The 18,422-nt window shown below is 39.7% G+C and overlaps 1 protein-coding gene across 1 annotated transcript in view; it reads right to left on the bottom strand.

Annotated features, from left to right (window-relative positions):
* LOC106733149 (uncharacterized) overlaps positions 1 to 18,422 on the bottom strand; it is a 132,378-nt gene that overhangs the window by 21,776 nt on the left and 92,180 nt on the right. Inside the window, exon 3 of the mRNA XM_027773890.1 lies at positions 8,747 to 9,043. Within this exon, the coding sequence (XP_027629691.1) occupies positions 8,747 to 9,043 (297 nt within the window). The remainder of the gene's footprint in view (positions 1 to 8,746; positions 9,044 to 18,422) is intronic.

The following is an 18,422-nucleotide window of genomic DNA, read 5'->3' as shown; positions in this document are numbered from 1 at the left end:
CTGCTCTGGGAGTCTGAGGTGCTAGAAAGCTGGAAGCAAAGATACTTCTAGGGCCACCAGGATCCTGACTCTGCAATTCTCAGGAAGGATGTGGCCCTGTGGGTGACAGCCCAGTGTTTGTAAACATCCCTTTAAGACAAAATGCACTGGCTGGTACAGTCACTCCCCAGTGGTGGTATTAGTGATAATAGTGGGGCAAGTACTGGACCATCTCCTCAGATCTAGCAAGGTCATATCCTCTTTAACAGTGATTGGCTGCACTCGCAGGGAACTAAAGGTGTGGAATGTGCCACACCAAATATGCTGCATCTGCTTCTGCCCTGTGTGATGCATATCTCTCCCCAAATTTTTATATATCAGCTAATTAAAATGAGAGCTTACAGCAGAAAATATGTGGGGTCTCATCCCATCAATCAATAATGGACCTCTAACACTTCGAGTAGCATGAACAAAGGCCTTGGAGAAACACAGATGTGTGCTCAAGTCCAGTCTCTGCCACCTTACTACCTTAAACTTAGGGCACACTTCTCGATGTCTCTGAATCTCAGCTTTATCACCTATAAATTAAGGTACACAATAACCAATTCATAGAATTGTAATGTTAACAAAACCAGATATGTTGCTGCGGTGACTTGATCCAACCCTTTCAACCATTTTGACATGGGCAGTTTTCTGTGGCTACTGCATCGAAACAGTCACTTCAAAATACAGAAATACTACTTTTACTTTATGAGGTACATATGTTCAGTTCTTATCTCTGGCCTTTATTCATACATAACTGTTCCTATCCTCTCAATTCTCACTCCAGGAGTTATAGTCAAAAGACATAAAGTACTTTATAAAAGGTGGTCTAATATTGTGCACTACTCCCATTTCTGAATCTCACTTCATTTTTTATTCCATCCCAACTGAGATTTGCATTTTCTCATGTGAGATTTGGCAAGGTCCTCAAATATTTGGCTGTTCCATTCATGTTGTCTAGATGTTTTAGCAGCTGATAAGATCTGGAATAGGTTTGTTTTTCTGTGCAGAAGAAACCTCACATAGCAAATTGGAGGCTGTCATCTTTAGAACTTGTCGTTGAGATTGGCCCTTGTCTGGCAACTGGAAATTTAGCAGTCAAACTATTCCTTAACTGATAAGGATGGTTCACTGTGCCTAGACTGTTCATAAGCAATATATTTTATGCTGAAGACTTGATTTCCTTCAGGGAGTCTGGAATTTGCTATGTGCTAGGCAGAGGTTACCTACATGGTCAGCCTCCAGTGAAAACATGGAGCTCTAAATCACTAATCAACTTTCCTGGACACAAACATTGGACACATATTAATACATCATTTTACTGCTGGAGAAGAGAATGCTTAATGTGTACCCTCATGGCAGGGTCAGATGGTAGAGGAGAGCATAGGGAAGACTTCTTCTCCAGACTTCACTTATGTCTTTTCCCCTTACTGATCTTGCCATATGTCCTTTAATCATGCTGCATCATCCAAGAATATGCCTATATATCAAGTCCCTTGAGTCTGCCTAACAAATTCCTAAATTTTTGTGGGTGGCCTTGGGGATCCCAGAACAACTCTGTTCTTTCTTTGTTTTAATAATTATTTATTTCATTTAATTTTTTGTTATTATTATATTTTAATTTGACCAGAAAGAGAGGAAAAGTGAGAAAGCAAGCTGCCAGGTCTGGGACTCGAACCGCTGTTAGCCATGTGGGAGTCCAGTACCTTAACCACCACATCACTGGCCAGCCTCCAATTTTGCTCTTAAAAATTGAAATTTTGGAGACTTTTGGTCCTGCTGGCATAGAGTAACCCCATTCATTCAATGTCCTTCCTCATTCCATTAAAATCTCTAGATATAACACAATAAACAAACATGGGAAGACTCTGAGAAGTGGAAAAAAGTAGGCTACCTAGAGACCTCCAGCACTGAGAATAATAGGGTGCTGAGTCCTGTGTTTTTTAACTGCTTTTCATGTATCCTGGTTAAGACAGTACAGAAGCAGGCAGTGCTTCAATTCCCCAACAGGGTTGTGCCAGTGCAGTCCAGGGATGAAATAAGCCATCACTCTCACTCCAGTGGCATAATGGCTATGTCGCTAGACTCCCATGTAGTCGGCTGTGGTTCGAGTCCTAGACTCGAGGGCTTAAATTCACACCAGGCCTGTGTACATGCATGCCCAAGATCCTGAGAGGAGAATGGAGGAGAAGGGATTGCAGCATGGCCATCTCCCCTGGGGGAGTGATTTCTCACTTTCTATCTCTCTTCATCTTTCTGGCGAGTACATGTGCCCTATAGCAAAAACCTCTCCCCCACATCCAAAAAAAAAAAAAAAAAAAAAAAAAAAAAAAAAAAAAAAAAATTGGAAAAAAAAAAGAAAGAAAGAAAGAAAAGAATTGTGAAGAAATAATAGCCACAAACTTCCTAAACTTGATAAAGTAAAATGAATCTACACATCCAAGAAGCTCAAGAAACTCAACAAAGGATAAACACAAAGATTCACACTGAGACACATTAGAATCAAATGGTTGAAAACCAAAAACAACAATCTTGAAATTAGCAAACAAGAGACTACTCACCATGTACAGAGATTCTCAGTAACAGTAACAGCTGAATTATCATCAGAAATCATGAGAGTCAGTGAATGACATATTTAAAGGGCTAAAAGAAAAAAAATGTCCACTAGAAATTCTATGGCTGGCAAAACTATACTAAAAAAACGAATGGAAGATATATCATGTAGAACCAAGGACAAAAAACACATGGTTGTTTCAATAGATGTGATAAAAGCATTTAATAAAAATTCAACACCCCTTCATGATTGAAAAAACAAAACAAAACAAAACAATAGAACAGGGGCCAGCAGATGGTGTAGAGGTTATGTCACTGGACTCCCACATGGTCGACTGTAGTTCAAGTCCTGGACCTGGTAGCTTGAAAATCATGCTGGGTGCATGTGTGTGCATGCCCAAGATCCCAGGAGAAGAATGGAGGAGAAAGGATTGTGGTGTGGCCAAACCCCCTGGGGAGTGATTTCTTGTTTTCTGTCTTTCTGCTTCCTGCTTTTTGGTGAGTACACATGCCCTACAGCAAAAATCTCTCTCTCAAAACAAACAAACAAACAAACAAACAAAAAACCCATAACAAATTAGGTATAGAAGGTATGTATCTCAACACAATAAAAACCACCATATATGAAAAGTCCAGGGCACACATAATTCTAAAAGGGGAAAAGATGAAAGTATTCTTTTGAAAATTGGGAACATGACAAGCTTGCCCACTTTCACCACTCTTAATCAACACAGTACTGAAAGTCCTAACCAGTGTAATCAGACAAGAGGAAGAAATAAAGAGAGCACCCAGCACAGATGGACATAAACAGCCCCCACTCCCTTCTTAGTGTCCTTCCCACACCAATGAGAGCTTCCATCCATCCTTCCTATAAGAAATTGCCTGCAGAAGTGGGGGTGCCATGGCTGTGGAGAGAGTCTGGCACTGGGATGAGTAATTTCCTCCATCTTCCAGGAAGTGCAAATGAGTAACAAACTAAACAAAAAACTAGCACCCCTGAGTCACAACTCTTCAACCAGCATCTACATCCATCTTATATGCAACACACTCAATATTACCTATTTTCAGCTGATATCTCTACTCAACCACCTCATCTGGAGGAGGAGTCCCACACCCCACAAAGAGTCTGAGAACTCAGATAAGCACATGGCAGTTGTCACTGGTATGAAGGAATCCACCTCCTGTACTGGTGAGACACAGAACACTAACCTCACCTAGAGTCTGAAAACAGGCCTGAGAACACACTGATGTCTCTGAAAATATATAGTTTTCTATATTGAAACCAACCAGAACCAAAGCTCAAATGATCCATTCAAAGACATACTCATAGGAAAATAAATTAAACAAATGAAAAAATACTCCCCCTATAAAAACTACATAAATCAGGAAGAGTGAATACCCAATCAGATTCCTAAATAACATGGAGATATATGAAATATGGAAAAATTAACTCTCTTCAGACTGAAACATTACCGATTTTCTTCAATGGTTTGATATCCACATTTAAGGATTTTTGTTTTCTCTTGAACTGTTGATAGGTTCATCTACCTACTATTTGAACTGAATCCTAACCTTCTTCCTGGCTTTAAGTTTTAAGCAAATTTCTCTTAACAGTTTTTGATTATGAGCTATTAGAACTAAAACTTTTTTGAGATTAAAAAATGAATTAAAAAATACCTATTAATACCTATTTAATGACTGCAGTAAGCTATATAGCCCCAGCAAGTGCTGCTTTATAGTATGTTCACTTTACTCACTGAGATTTATGCCTGAAGTCAGACGTGCATTCATAAATATGTATTTATCAGCTGTGCTTGTTATTGAAAGTCTTTAAATTAATTAAGATCTTCAGTGAGTCAATACAATGTGAAAAAAAAAAAAGGGCATGGAAAACAACTGTAGATACCAGAGACAGTGTGGGAGAAGGGGATCAGTTGGCAGAGGGTGAGAGGTAGGGAATCAGGTGGGGGAGGGAAGCAAAACATATAAGAAACAAGAAATAGAAAATAATTTGTTGATGATAAAATGTATGGTAATATCCTTGATTGAGTCAATATACAATGTATACTGGATGGAAATTGTATTTTGTATACTGTATTGATGTACAGTGAATGACTAAATAAATAAATAGATAAGTAAATAAATTTTTAAAAAATCAGAAAAAAAAGCCTCTCATCAAAATAGGCAGTAGAAGGTACATTTCTTAACACAATAAAGCATATATAACAGACTCACAGCTAACTTAATACTGAGTGGGAAAAGGTTGAAAGTTTTTCCAAAGCTTCAACCTCAAGCAAGACAGGGATGTTCACTTTCTCCAATCCTATTCAGCACAGTATGGAAGTCCTAATTAATGCAATCAGACAAGAGATGAAATAAAAGACATCCAAGTTGGAATGGAAGAAGTTAAATCGTCCCTGTTTGGAGGTGACATAATCATATACATAGAAAAACAAAGAATCCACCCAAAAAACATGAGATATAATTTTAAAAGTCCAGTAAAGCAGCAGTATACAAAGTCAGCATATAAAAATTTGTACTATTTTTGTACATTAATGAAGAACAGACTGAGATAGAAATAAAGAAAGCAATCTCATTTACAATAGCCACCAGAGAAAATAAAATATCTAGGAATAAATCTAACCAAGAAAGTAAAAGATCTCTACTGTGGGACCAGCAGTTAGTGTAATGGCTATGTCGCTGAACTCCCACGTAGTCGGCCGTGGTTCGAGTTCCGGACCCAGTGGCTTAAACTCACGCCGGGCGCGTGTGCGTGCATGCCCAAGATCCCAAGAGGAGAATGGAGGAGAAGGGATTGTGGTGTGGCCATTCCCCCTGGGAGGTGATTTCTTGCTTTCTGTCTCTCTGTCTCTCTCTGTCTGTCTGGCGAGCGCACGCACCCTATAGCAAAAACCTCTCAAAAAATTAAATAAATAAAAGATCTCTACTGTGAAAATTATAAAAAACTAAATATGGGGACCAGCAGATGGCATAGTGGCTAGGGAAGGCGTTGGACTCCCACATGGCGAACCACAGTTCAAGTCCCAGACCTGGCAGCTTGAAACTCATGTAGGGTGAGTGTCTGTGAGTGCCCAAAATCCCAAGAGGAGAATGGAGGGGAATGGACTGCAGTGTGGCTATCCCCCCGGGGCTGATTTCTCACTTTCTGTCTCTCTGTCTCTCCAGAAAGCACATACACCCTATAGAAAAAAATCTCTCTTAAGAAAATCAATAAATAAAATACTTAGGAAAACTTTTAAGCAAGGATATGCAAGTCTTGTATGGTGCAAAATACAAATAGTGCTGAGAGAAATCAAAGAAACCTATGAAGATGAAAAGATACCTGATGTTCAAAGATTCAAAGACTTAACATGGTAATACTCTAAAGGGATCAAAAACTTGAATAGAATCCTATTAAAATTCCAGTAGCCTTTTTGTCCCCTAGAAATGAAAATGTTGATCCAAAGATCTCTATGGAATTCCAAAGTAAACCAAATAGGCAAAACAACCTTTAAAAAGAACAACACTTTGCTGACAGGTGGGGTGTGCACATTAAGATGGATGAATCTCACATTGCCAACTGTGTGGTTCAAGTCCTGGAGACTTGAAGACACACCAGGAGAGTGTGTGTGTGCATGCCCAGGGCCCCAACAGGGGAATGGAAGAGACCAGATTGCAGTGTGGCCATGCACCCTGGGGGATGATTTCTCACTTTCCCTCTGTCTCTCTCTGATGAGTGCACGTGCCCTACAACAAACTAAAAACCAGATAAAACAAAACATGCTGAGTACATGTGATTTTTCACTTTCTCTCTCTCCAACAAGAGTGCACACCCCATAGCAAACTAAAATAATAATAATAATAAAATAAAGAAGACTCACATCTCAATTTCAAAACTTACTATAAAGCTATGGTAATCAAAATAGTGTGGTACTGATGTAGAGATAAACACATAAACCAAAAGAATAAAATTGAGAGTCCAGAAATAAACCCATGCATCTAAGGTCCTTTGGTTTTGACTAGCATTCCAAGACTGTTCATTAAGAATGAATGAAAATAAATAAATAAATAAACCTTTAAAAAAAAGAAATAATAGTCTTTTCAACAAGTGGTGCTTGAACAATTAAATGTTCATGCAGTAAATTGGACCACTACTTCACACCATACCAATATTAAATTAAAAAAATAAAATAAAATAAATGTAAGAACAAAAGATATAGAACTCTTAGAAGAAAACAGACAAGGCTTGGATTAGTTGGATTTGGCAATGGATTCTTAGATATGACACCAAATGTACAAACAACAAAACAAAGATAAACTAGATTTCATCAAAATTAAATACTTTTGGATATTAGTGGATACTATGAACAAAGTGAAAAATAACCTACAGATGGGAGAAAATATTTACAAATTACATATCTGCTAAAGGTCTTATTCCAGAAAAGCTTAAAAACTTACAACTCAACAACGAAAAGACAAACAACTCAACATTAAAATGGACAAAGGATTTGAATAGACATTTCGCCAAATAAAATATGTCAACAAACATATAAAAATATTCTCAATATTAGTCATTAGGAACTGCAAATCAAATTACATCCTGAGGCCTGGTGATGAAGGCAGCTGTATCCCATGTGTTTAACAACATGGTTCAAGTCCTGGACTCAGTGGCTTGAAAAAAAAACCTGAGCATGTATGCATGCATACCCCAAATCCCAAAAGGAGGAAGAGATGGAGGAGAAGGATTGTGGTATGCCCATGGGGTTGCTTTCTCTCCACCCCTCACTCTGTCTCTCTCTCTCTGATGAGCACATGCACCCTCTCGGAGGAAATAAAAAAATTACAGTGAAGTACCTCTCATACCCATTAGGATTGTATAATTAAAATAACAAGGAAACAATACAGAAAACAAGTGCTGATGGAGAGGATGTGGAGAATCTGCAACTATCATACATTGCTGGTGGAAAAAATTGTGTAGCCAATGTGGAAAATAGTCTGGTGATTTCTCATAAAATTATTATAGGATCCAGTAATTCCACTCTTAGGGATATTCAAAAGAATTGAAAACATGTATTCAAACAAAAATTTGTACACTAGTCTTGGCAGAACTATAAATAATAGCTGAAAGGTACAAACAACATAAATATCTATCAAGTGATAAATGAATAAACAAATAGAAACAAATATAACCACATTATAGGACTTCAAAAGCTCATAAAAATAGAAATAAAGTAAGATTTTATTTTGTTACAAACAGTTTTGAAATCCATGCAATTTTTTTCATAATATACATTCTCATGAGCTTTATGGAGACTCCTTAAATAATGGAATATTACTCAGCCATTAAAAAAAAGAAGAAATACAGGGACCAGAAGAGTTTTAGATTTGGGATTTTGGAATATTAGCATTGTGTAATGAAATATCTTAGGGATGGAATCCAAATCTAAACATAAAATTCATGTTTACTTCACGTACATCTTATATGCTTAGACTGAAAGTAATTTTAAACAACTTTTTGTATTGCAATGTTTTGACTTTAAGAACCATCACATGGAGTCAGGTATAGAATTTTCCACTCAGGGAATCATCTCTGTGCTCAAATAGTTTTGGATTTTGGATTTTGGAGCACGGAGATGATTCCCTGAGTGGAATCATCAAATTTTTGAATTAGGAATGCTCAACCAGTACCAATAAGTGTGGTGACATGGAAGAACCTCAAAATATGCTACATCAGAGAAGTTAGACATAAAAGGTTACATATATGATTCTACATCTATGAAATGTCTAGAATAAGTAAATTCACAGGTACAGATTGCAGATTCATGCTTGTCAGGGTCTGAGGAGGTACAAGTGGGTATGGCTTTTTAATGAGTTACAGAATTTCCATTTATGGTGATGAAAATGTTTTCAAACTTGATAGAGGCGATGGATGTAAAATGTCATAATTGCACTAAATGCTACTGACTTGTTCACTTTCACATAGTTCATTTCATGTTACGTGAATTTGATCTCAGAGTTTTCATAAAGTAGGTAGGAACTGATGATAAAAAATATAAAAACATTGCTATTTATAAAGGGAACAAACAAAGAACTCATCAGATTGAAGAAAAGTCTGCAGAGGAAGAGGGGACACCAGACCAGGCTGGAGGATGCCTGGCTGTAGACGACTTACTTTGTCTTGGTCTTTGAGCACTGACCCTGCGTGCACAAGCTGGGCCTGCTTCTCCAACTTCTTTCTCTGGGTCTTCTCCAGCCACAGATCATCCCGGCTGATGTATGAGTGCTGAGGGGTGCTCCTGGGCTGGGAAGGAACTTCTTTGGGGGCATCCTCTGTAGACACAGAGGGGAGGACGTGCGTCACCCTGTTGGTAGTGGAGAATTGCCTCTGAGCTGACTCTGAGGGAAAGGTTCTCTGGCCGCAGAAGCAGCTGGGTCTCCTCCCTGGTGGCTCATCCCAAGGCACGTGGTTCTGGAGAGCAGAGAGACACATTCAAGATGAGAGAGAGGACACAACACCTGGGGCATACTGTCTGGCCTTGGCCCAGTTTCTTTTGGGTATAGTTCTATGTTTTGGTGAATTCTCAAAGTACAGATTTCAGTCAAAAGTTGTTCACAGTACTTTTGGAAAATGTAAAGATTAGGAACAAAACAAACTATGTTTCTTTTAAAATGTCTATTTTGGAGACCATTTTCCAAAAAATTTAGTCTTGGGGCTGGCAGGTGGTATAGTGGTTAAAGGCGCTGGACTCCCACATGGCTGACCACAGTTCAAGTCCTGGACCTGGCAGCTTGCTTTCTCACTTTTTCTCTCTCTCTGTCTTGCTCTGGTCAAATTAAGAAATGACAATGATGATAAATAAAATAAACGAAATAATTTTTAAAAATGTAGTCTTCTATGATGGGGCTTCAAAAAGTGAGTGGAAATGTGGAATTAAAACAAGTTTATTTTGATAGTGCAAAAACCCCTTAAATCAATAAGATGCATTTTCTTGAACATTCTGAAACCTCTAATACCCCAATCAAAGAATTGGGATGGGCAAATTAAGTACTGAACTGGGCATGCTCATTGGGAATACCTTATTTATTTTTATTTTTTTTAGATTTTTGCCATAGGGCAAGTGGGCTCACTACAGAGAGACAAAGAGGGAAAGTGAGAAATCACTCCCCAGGGAGGATGGCCATAACCCAATCCCTTCTTCTCTATTCTCCTTTCAGATTTTGGTGCACACACATGCACCCTGGGTGATTTTCAAGCTGCCAGGTCCAGGACTTGAATTGCCATGTGGGATCTAGCACCTTAACCACCACACAAACTGCTGGCCCTAGAAATGCTTTATTAAAGGTCAATAATTGTAGCAAAAGCAGTTGCCCTAGCAGTCTCCTGAGAGCCAACTTCAGTAACAGCACAATCTTCTGGACACGGACGACAGCTGACAAGGCACAGCTATATCTCAGTCTCTCAAGCTCCCAGCATCCTCTCAGTGTGCAGAAGCAATTTCAAAATAAAATTTTCTCACATTGGCGAAACAGTTAGTGTAGACATCTAACAGCATCTCTGTTCTTTAGCATCAATCTGTGGCCACCGGGAGAAGAAACTCTTTCTTTCAAGTTTGATGACTGCCCATGACCACCCCAGACACCTTCACAGCAACAATTGCTATGGAAGGCCCCCGAGCTCTCTGTGCATACTGCTTGCTGGAAATTAAGGTGGAATTTCTTTTAACTATTTTGAGAGTCTGCCTTTAAAAATGTATATGGGCCAGTCAGTGGTGTGTTAATTAAGGCAGCTGGATCCCACATGGCCAACTGCATAGTTCAAGTTCTGGACCCTTCAGCTTGGAAAATATGCCAGGAGCATGATTGTGTGTGCCCAAAATCCAGGGAGGAGAAAGGAAAAGAAAGAATTGTGGCATGGCCATCCCCTCTGGGAGGGGCTTTCTCAATTTCTCCCTCTCTCTCATACATGCTCTATAGCAAATTTAAAAAGAAAGAAAAATGTATGCATGTATGTATATGTATAGAAAAAGAGAGAAAGGGCAGGAGGAGATTGATGGATAATTGTTACATAATGGTCTGGGGGTACAGCATGGGAATGAAATTTATTCCAGGTTCTTCAGGTCAATCTAACATATACCTAAGTTGAGAACTAACGTGATTCTGTTTTTTTCCAAAATAGTACTCTAGGTTTAAAAAGTGCTTTCACCCAGTTCTCCCTTCCCAACTCCTCTGTGAGCTAGAAACAGCTGGTATGTTCCCCCTGTCCCACAAATGTGGTGAAATAAACCAAGAGAGCCTAAGTGACTTTGAGTGCCCACAGCCCTATGTGTCATTATAGTCTCCTGAATCTAGACCCCATGTCTTTTTGCTAGTCTACACAGTATCCATCGCTGTGGTTTCATAGGTAGAAGTCACTTCCCCATAAGCAGGCAAGGACCACATCTTACATCCTTTTTTTTCTGGTTTTTTTTTTTTTTTTTTTTTTTTTGAGTTTTTTCTTTTAGTGCATTTTTTTTTAGAGGTTTTCACTATAGTGCATGTGTGCTTGCCAGAAAGACAGAGAGAGACAGAGAGATAGAAAGCGAGAAATCACCCTCCAGGGGGGATGGCCACACCGCAATCCCTTCTCCTCCATTCTCCTCTCGGGATCTTGGGCACGCACACACATGCGCCTGGCGTGAGTTTAAGCCACCAGGTCCAGGACTCGAATCGTGGTCGGCTACATGGGAGTCCAGTGACATAGCCATTATGCCAACTGCTGGTCCCCACACCTTAAATCCTTTTATAAAACCTTTGAAGTCTCCAAACAAGGAGTGATGTTAATCAAGCATATCGTTATACAAGGCCCTCATTATGCACTCTGTGTATGCTAGCTATGAAAGCTGGGGAGCCAGGTGGTGGTGCAGTAGTCATGCAGCTGGATACACATGGGAAAGTTCCTGGATTCACGTCCCAGGACCTCCCAGAGCATTCTGGCTTGCGTATGTCCATGATCTAGGCTGGCTAAGACTGAGGGTAGATTGTGGTGTGAGGACCCTATTAGGGGTGCCTCTCTCTGTTATTTTATTTTCCCCTCTCCCTCTCTCACAGAATGAAAAATAAATAATAAATAAATAAATAAATAAAAAGTTGACTCTTCATAAGGCCACACAGAGAAGTATGTGACATAAAGCCTCATAGGGAAGGCAAGCCACCCTCATCTGGGCCTTGCATTAGAACATGGTGTACCCCTTGGCGCACTCCCACTAGAGATGCACTTCCTTCTTTTAAACTAGATGCCTCCTTTCTTGGACTTACTCCACATGCCCCCCCGCCCAGTCGTCTACCAGCCTACACCCGAGTTGTTGTCTGGGCCCTCTCCCCCATCAGTGATAGTTATCCTCCCCTTCTGCTGTATCAGCACTTTAAGACTTTTGGTTATGGGTCTGAGTGAATGCAGACTGGAGCCAAGACTGTCCTAGGTGCCTATCTTTGTCTTCATTGTTTCCTAGAGCTCAGTGGAAAGCATTAACCCCCTCTCTGCCTCTTCCCCATCTCAGAGGCTGCTAATGTCAGTACTACGGTGAGGGCCAGGTGGTAAGGAACTCACACCCCTATCCAACAGCCATCCATGGGCATGAGCTCCCAAGAACAGCATGCCCTGGTCAGTCATGTCATCCATTTACTCATCAGAGAGCCTTGATATCCTCAGAGAAAGAAAAGAAAAGGAAAAGGAAAAGAAAAGAAAAAGGTCTTTGTCCTGAGACTATTAACTAGAGCAGTGGTTCTTGAAGTGTGACCCTTGGACCAGCAGCATGCCGTGTGGGGAGAAGTCTCTAAGATACCCCAGTCATTCCTCCTCCTGGCAGTCCTTGTCTGGCCCCTCTCCTCAGGTATGGTTGGATTTAGTGACTTAATTCTAATAACATACAGCAGATAAAAGGCTATGGCTTCTTAGGGAAGCCTGATGACATATCATGACATATCATGAGCAGTACTACGGTGAGGGCCAGGTGGTAAGGAACTCACACCCCTATCCAACAGCCATTCATGGGCATGAGCTCCCAAGAACGGTATGCCCTGGTCAGGCACTGAGATGACACAGCCTCTGCCAATATCTGGACTGCAGTCCCCTGAAAGTCTTGGGCCAAGGCACACAGCCAGGTCAGCTGGTTATGCATGCAGCAAAAGCAAACCTGTGATCCTGGGGGCTGGTTAGAAATGCAGATTTCAGAGCTGGGTGGTGATGAGCAGTTATACACTGCTCTGTGAGGCTGACCTACATGGGAAGATTCCAAGTTTGTGTTTAGAGACCCCTCTGAGTACACCAGGCACATGTGTACTCATGATCCTTGGCAGGCTGAGGCTAGGAGTGGATTGTGGCATTGAGACACTATTGAGGGTATGCCCGTGGAATAAATAAACTTAAAAAAATAAAAGAAATGTAGACTTTCAAGTCCCACCAAGATCCACTGAATCAAAAACACATGTGGAGTCAGCAATCTCTATGTAAAATATCCTTCAGGACATTTGAGTGAAGCAAGGAGAGTTCGAGAGTCACTATTACAGAGACAGGCAGATAAGAGAGAGGTGGGAGCTTGGGCTGTTCTGGTGGACCTCATGTGTCCTCAGGTAGAGCTGGCAGCAGACTCTGGGGCGGGATAAGTAGAGCTTGTTACCATTGTTAGTTCCCTCCTGTCCATCTTTGTATTCTCAAAAGAGCAAAATTAGGAAACTATGACACAATAGCAGATGAAAAACTTCAATACAATCAATATGGTAAGCATGTGTAGGAGGGCAGGTGATGTTGCAGAGCACAGGAAGGTGTCTAAAGAGTGTAGAGAACTTGGGGTTATCAGGGACAATGGAGCACAGGCGTAAGCCCCGGGAGACACGAAGAGTCTATGTGAAATGTGGCCTTCAGCTGATATCCTCTAGCCCAATGAATCTACCAGAGGACTGTGCATACTCCTTGTCTTACAGAAGTACCTGAGACTGGGTTATGGATAGAAGTTTGTTTGCCTTTTGATTGTGGTGGCTAGAAAATCCAACAGCATGAGACTGGCTACATCACAACATGGCTGAAAAAAGCAGAGAGGGTGGTGGATACATGCAGAAAGAGTATGGTCTGTATTCATGTGAGTCTCTGCCTGCCTTATTTCCTCTCCTTATAAACCCACCAGGACTCAATCACCTGCCAATCACCAATCTCTTCCCAAAGGCTCCACTCTTCAACATAATAATTGGATCAAGTTTTTACCTTCTTATTCCTATTACTTAACACATTTTCAGGGAACATATTCAAGCTGTAGGACTCCTCTTCCCATTTCCTTTCCCCTTTCTCTTAATTGCCAGCCAAGATCAAACACCAGAAACTGTGGTCTCGAATAATTGAACAAGAGGCTCTGGGTTTGGAAGCCAACAGACTTATTAGTAGTAGAGAGGTCTGGGATGAAAACAGGGATAACCAGAAGTCACAGGGAGCACCAGGAAACCACACCCACTCCACTCCCAGAACAAGCCTATTCCACCTAAAGAAACAACTGGAGAGTATGATCTGGAGACGCTCAGAGAAAAAAGATACTAACAGAGAGAAAGGAGCTACTAACACAGACTTGTAAAATAAGCAGTTTCTCACCTCATTGCCCTACAGTGAAACCAATGAGTTGGTTACCTTCAAACGAGACTGATGAACATCTACATAGATATTTGGTGCTTACTCTTAATCAAAGTTCAACTCATCCAACAACTACCAGACATTTAGGAAAAACTTTCAACATGTTTAAGAAAATAAAAAACAGGAAAAGAAAAATATAGGAAATAGGGAATGTAGAGGATAGAAGAAAACTTCAAAGAGCTGAAATTAATAACCTCTGAAAGAAAATGGAAGACACTGAAATCATTAAACAAGAGCAAGATGCTATTGAAAACAAAACAACTAGCAGGACTTGCAGATCTGGACAAGGTGGCATAGATACATGCTATGGGTTGTATCCTCCCAAATTCATGTGTTAAGATTTGATTGTGAAAATACTAAAAAGAAATGTACAATAATATCTTCATGGAGGAGCTTTTGGGAGTGACTAAGCAATTAGGGTGGGGCCCATATGACTGAGTTCTCCTGGGTTTATAAACAGAGAGGAGGAGATTGGAACAGAGACTAAGAGACACAGTTGCTCTGCTCTTGCCCTGATGTGATCCAGACGCTGCAAGATGCCCAGACATCCAGACATGGTCCCTGGGTTTTGGCCTCTAAACTATGAGCTGAACAAACCTTTATTTTTATAAGCCTCTCAATTTCAGGTATTTTCAGTTATTAGCTATAAAAACCAACTAGAATGACACAATTCTCCCTATTCATTTCACTAAGTACAGCTAAAAGCCAAGGATATTACATGTTAAAAACAAATGAAGATTATGAAAGGTGGAGAGAAGAAAGCAGACCAACAAGTGAGAATTCAAGCAACAAAGCACCCATAAGTTCTAAGGTGATACAAGAAAAAATAATCAGTTCCAGGAAAGGAGAAAATCATTTCAGGACATGAAAGAGGAATTTCATAAAGAAATAGACACCCTATAAAAGAATCAAACAGAACTGGAACTGAAAATACAATACAAGAAATTAAAATCTCTCTAGAAAGCATTAACAGCAGACTGGACCATGCAGAAGAAAGAATTTCTGACCTCAAAGACAAAGTCTCCAGCATAGAACGAATCACCAAAAAGAAGGAAAAAACAACCAAAAAAAAAGGGACAACATACGAGAAATTCTAGACACCACGAAACACCCAAATATCCATACAATGGGTATTAAAGAAGGTGAAGAACCTGCAAAAGGCATGGAAAACCTCTTTCATGAAATACTATCTGAAAATGTTCCAAATATACAGAAACATGGAGAAATTCAAACCCAAAGAAATAAAAAGAACCCCAAATAGAATCAACACAAAAAAAGATCCTTTCCTCGGCACATCATAGCCAGATTGGTAAAAATTAAAGACAAAGACAATCCAGGCAGGGAAGGAATGGGAAGATGTGTTCAAATCATGAAAAGAAAAACAATTTCAACCAAGAATACTACCTTCAGCAAGATTGCCCTTCAAATGGGAAGAGCAAATAAAAAGTATTCTCAGATAAACAAAAACTGAATATCACCAATAATAGACCAGCTCTACAGGAAGTACTGAGGGGAGTGTTGTATCAGGATAACTAAGGATAGACAAACAGAAATAGGAGAACAAAAAACAACTGAGAAAATGGCTAACAAAATGAAAGGGATAAATCTGCAAATATCAATAATAACATTGCATGTTAACAGATTAAATTCTCCCATTAAAAGACACAGTCTGACTGAATAGATACAAAAGCAGAAGCCATCTATATGCTACTTACAAGAAACACACCTCACTCATATATAGACTGAAAGCAAAGAGCTGGAAAAAGATATTCCATGCAAATGGAAACAAAAAAAAGGCAGAAGTAGTGATTCTGATATCAGACAAAATAGACTTTAAGATGAAAGATTTAAGAAGAGACAAAGAAGGACATTTTATAGTACTAAAAGGACTTGTTCACCAAAAATATCAATGCACTCAACATTGGCACACCTACATACATCAAAGAGAGACTGTTAGATCTCAAGGGAGAGATACATTGCAACACAAAAATTGTAGGGGATTCAACACCCCACTGGCTTCTCTGGATAGATCATCTAAATAAAAAATAAACAAAGAGATACAAATATAAATGACAGCATAAAAGAAATGGACTTGGGACCAGCAGTTAGCGTAATGGCTATGTAGCTGGACTCCCATGTAGTCGACCGTGGTTCGCATCCCACTTAAAACTCACGCCGGGCGCGTGTGCGTGCGTGCCCAAGATCCCAAGAAGAGAACAGAGGAAAAGGGATTGCGGCATAGCCATCTTGGGGGGTGATTTCACGCTTTCTGTCTCTCTGTCTGTCTCTGTCTGGCTGGCGAGCGCACGCGCCCTATAGCAAAAACCTCTCCAAAAAAAATAAATTAAAAAAAAAAAAGAAAGAAATGGACTTGACAGACAACTACAGAGTATTTCACCCAACTACCACAAAATATACATTTTCCTCAGTCCCACATGGAAAAATTTTGAAGATTGACCACATGATAGGACACAAAACAATCCTTTTTAAATTCAAAGGTATAGGAACTATATCTAGCATCTTTTCTGACCACAATGGAATCAAACTTGCAATCAGTTACAGAAAGAGCCCTGGAAAATTCACAAACACATGGAAACTAAACAATCTACTCCTAAATGACTTTATAACTATAGAAGAAATTAATGCTGAAATAAAAAGACTCATAGGGACCCTAGCTTGGCATAATGGCTATGTCACTAGATTCCCATGTAGTTGACTGTGGTTTGAGAAGCAGACCTGGTGGCTTAAACTCATGCCAGGTGTGTGTGTGTGCATGCCCAAGATCCCAAGAGAAGAATGGAGAAGGGATTGCGGCGTGACCATCCCCCCGGGGGGGGTGATTTCTCGCTTTCTGTCTATCTGTCTCTCTGTCTTTCTGGTGAACGCATGCACCTTATAGCAAAAACTTCTCAAAAAAAATAATAATACTGGTGGAAAATATAGTAAAAACTCTTGGAGTAGGCAAAGACTTCTTAAAGACCTCCAAAGCACAGGCAATAGTCCCAAAAATAGACAAATGGGACTATATTATGCTGTGACACTTCTGCACAGCCAAAGAAACAATAAGCAGAGTGAGAAGACAACCCTCAGAGTGGGAAAATATATTTGCAAATTCTCTCCCAGATAAGGGATTGATAATCAGAATATACAGAGAACTCAAGCAGCTTACCCACAAAAAATATAATCAATCCAATCAATTAGAACAGCATGGAATTGGCACAAAAACAGACAGGTAGGCCAGTGGGACAGAATTGAAAACCCCAAATAAACCAGCCAACTGTATGGGAAAGATGGGAAAGTGAGCTGAACAGACAGTTCTCTGAAGAAGACATACAAATGACCCCAAAGCATATGAAAACATGCTGGACATCTCTTATTATAAGGGAAATGCAAATCAAAACCACAATGAGATACCACTTAACCACAGTAAGAATGGCTAAAATTAAGAAAATAAGTAATGAGACGTGCTGGCAAGGCTGTGGTGTAAAGGGAACTCTCCTACACTGTTGGTGGGAATGTAAATTAGTACAACCACTTTGGAGAATGATATGGAGATTCCTTAGACACCTACAAATAGAACTACCATATGACCCAGTAACTCCACTTTTAGGTATTTGTCCAAAGGATAGAAAAACCTTCCGTCGGAAAAACACTTGCACATCCATGTTTATTGCAGCATTATTTACAATCGCTAGGACATGGAATCAACCAAAATGTCCCAAGAAATAAAAGTTCAATAAAATAATTCTTTTAAAAAAAAAAAAGAACAGTAACTGATGCTAATTCTGAAAATGAAAGCACTTTAAACGCATGACACAGGGTAAAATCTGTGAACAAGAGAGACAGATGGAAAATAGAAAAAAATGAGGTCTAAAGGTATGTGTGAGGTTTTATTTATATAAGGCTCAAAAGGAGGCATGAAAATCCTACATTATTTGGGGATACAAAATTAGATAATAAAATTATAATGTAAGTCCAGTGAATACCACTTGGCATACTGGTTAGGGCAGAGAGGAGGGAGTTCTTAGCAGAAGCATGGGAGCGGGGAGTGAGGTTTTCTTGACCCAGGTGGAAGTTACACAGTGTTTGTTTATAATACTAGATACCTCCACACAATGCATTATTCTTTCCTTTCTTTCTTTTAAAGAATGATTTTATTTAACTTTATTTATTTATCTTAATTTGACCAGAGAGG

The sequence above is a fragment of the Tupaia chinensis genome, unplaced genomic scaffold, assembly GCF_000334495.1.
Source record: "Tupaia chinensis unplaced genomic scaffold, TupChi_1.0 Scaffold000386_1, whole genome shotgun sequence".
Taxonomy (NCBI): Eukaryota; Metazoa; Chordata; class Mammalia; order Scandentia; family Tupaiidae; genus Tupaia; species Tupaia belangeri.
Note: the sequence above shows the minus strand (reverse complement) of the source record. Positions and strands in the feature narration are given on the sequence as shown.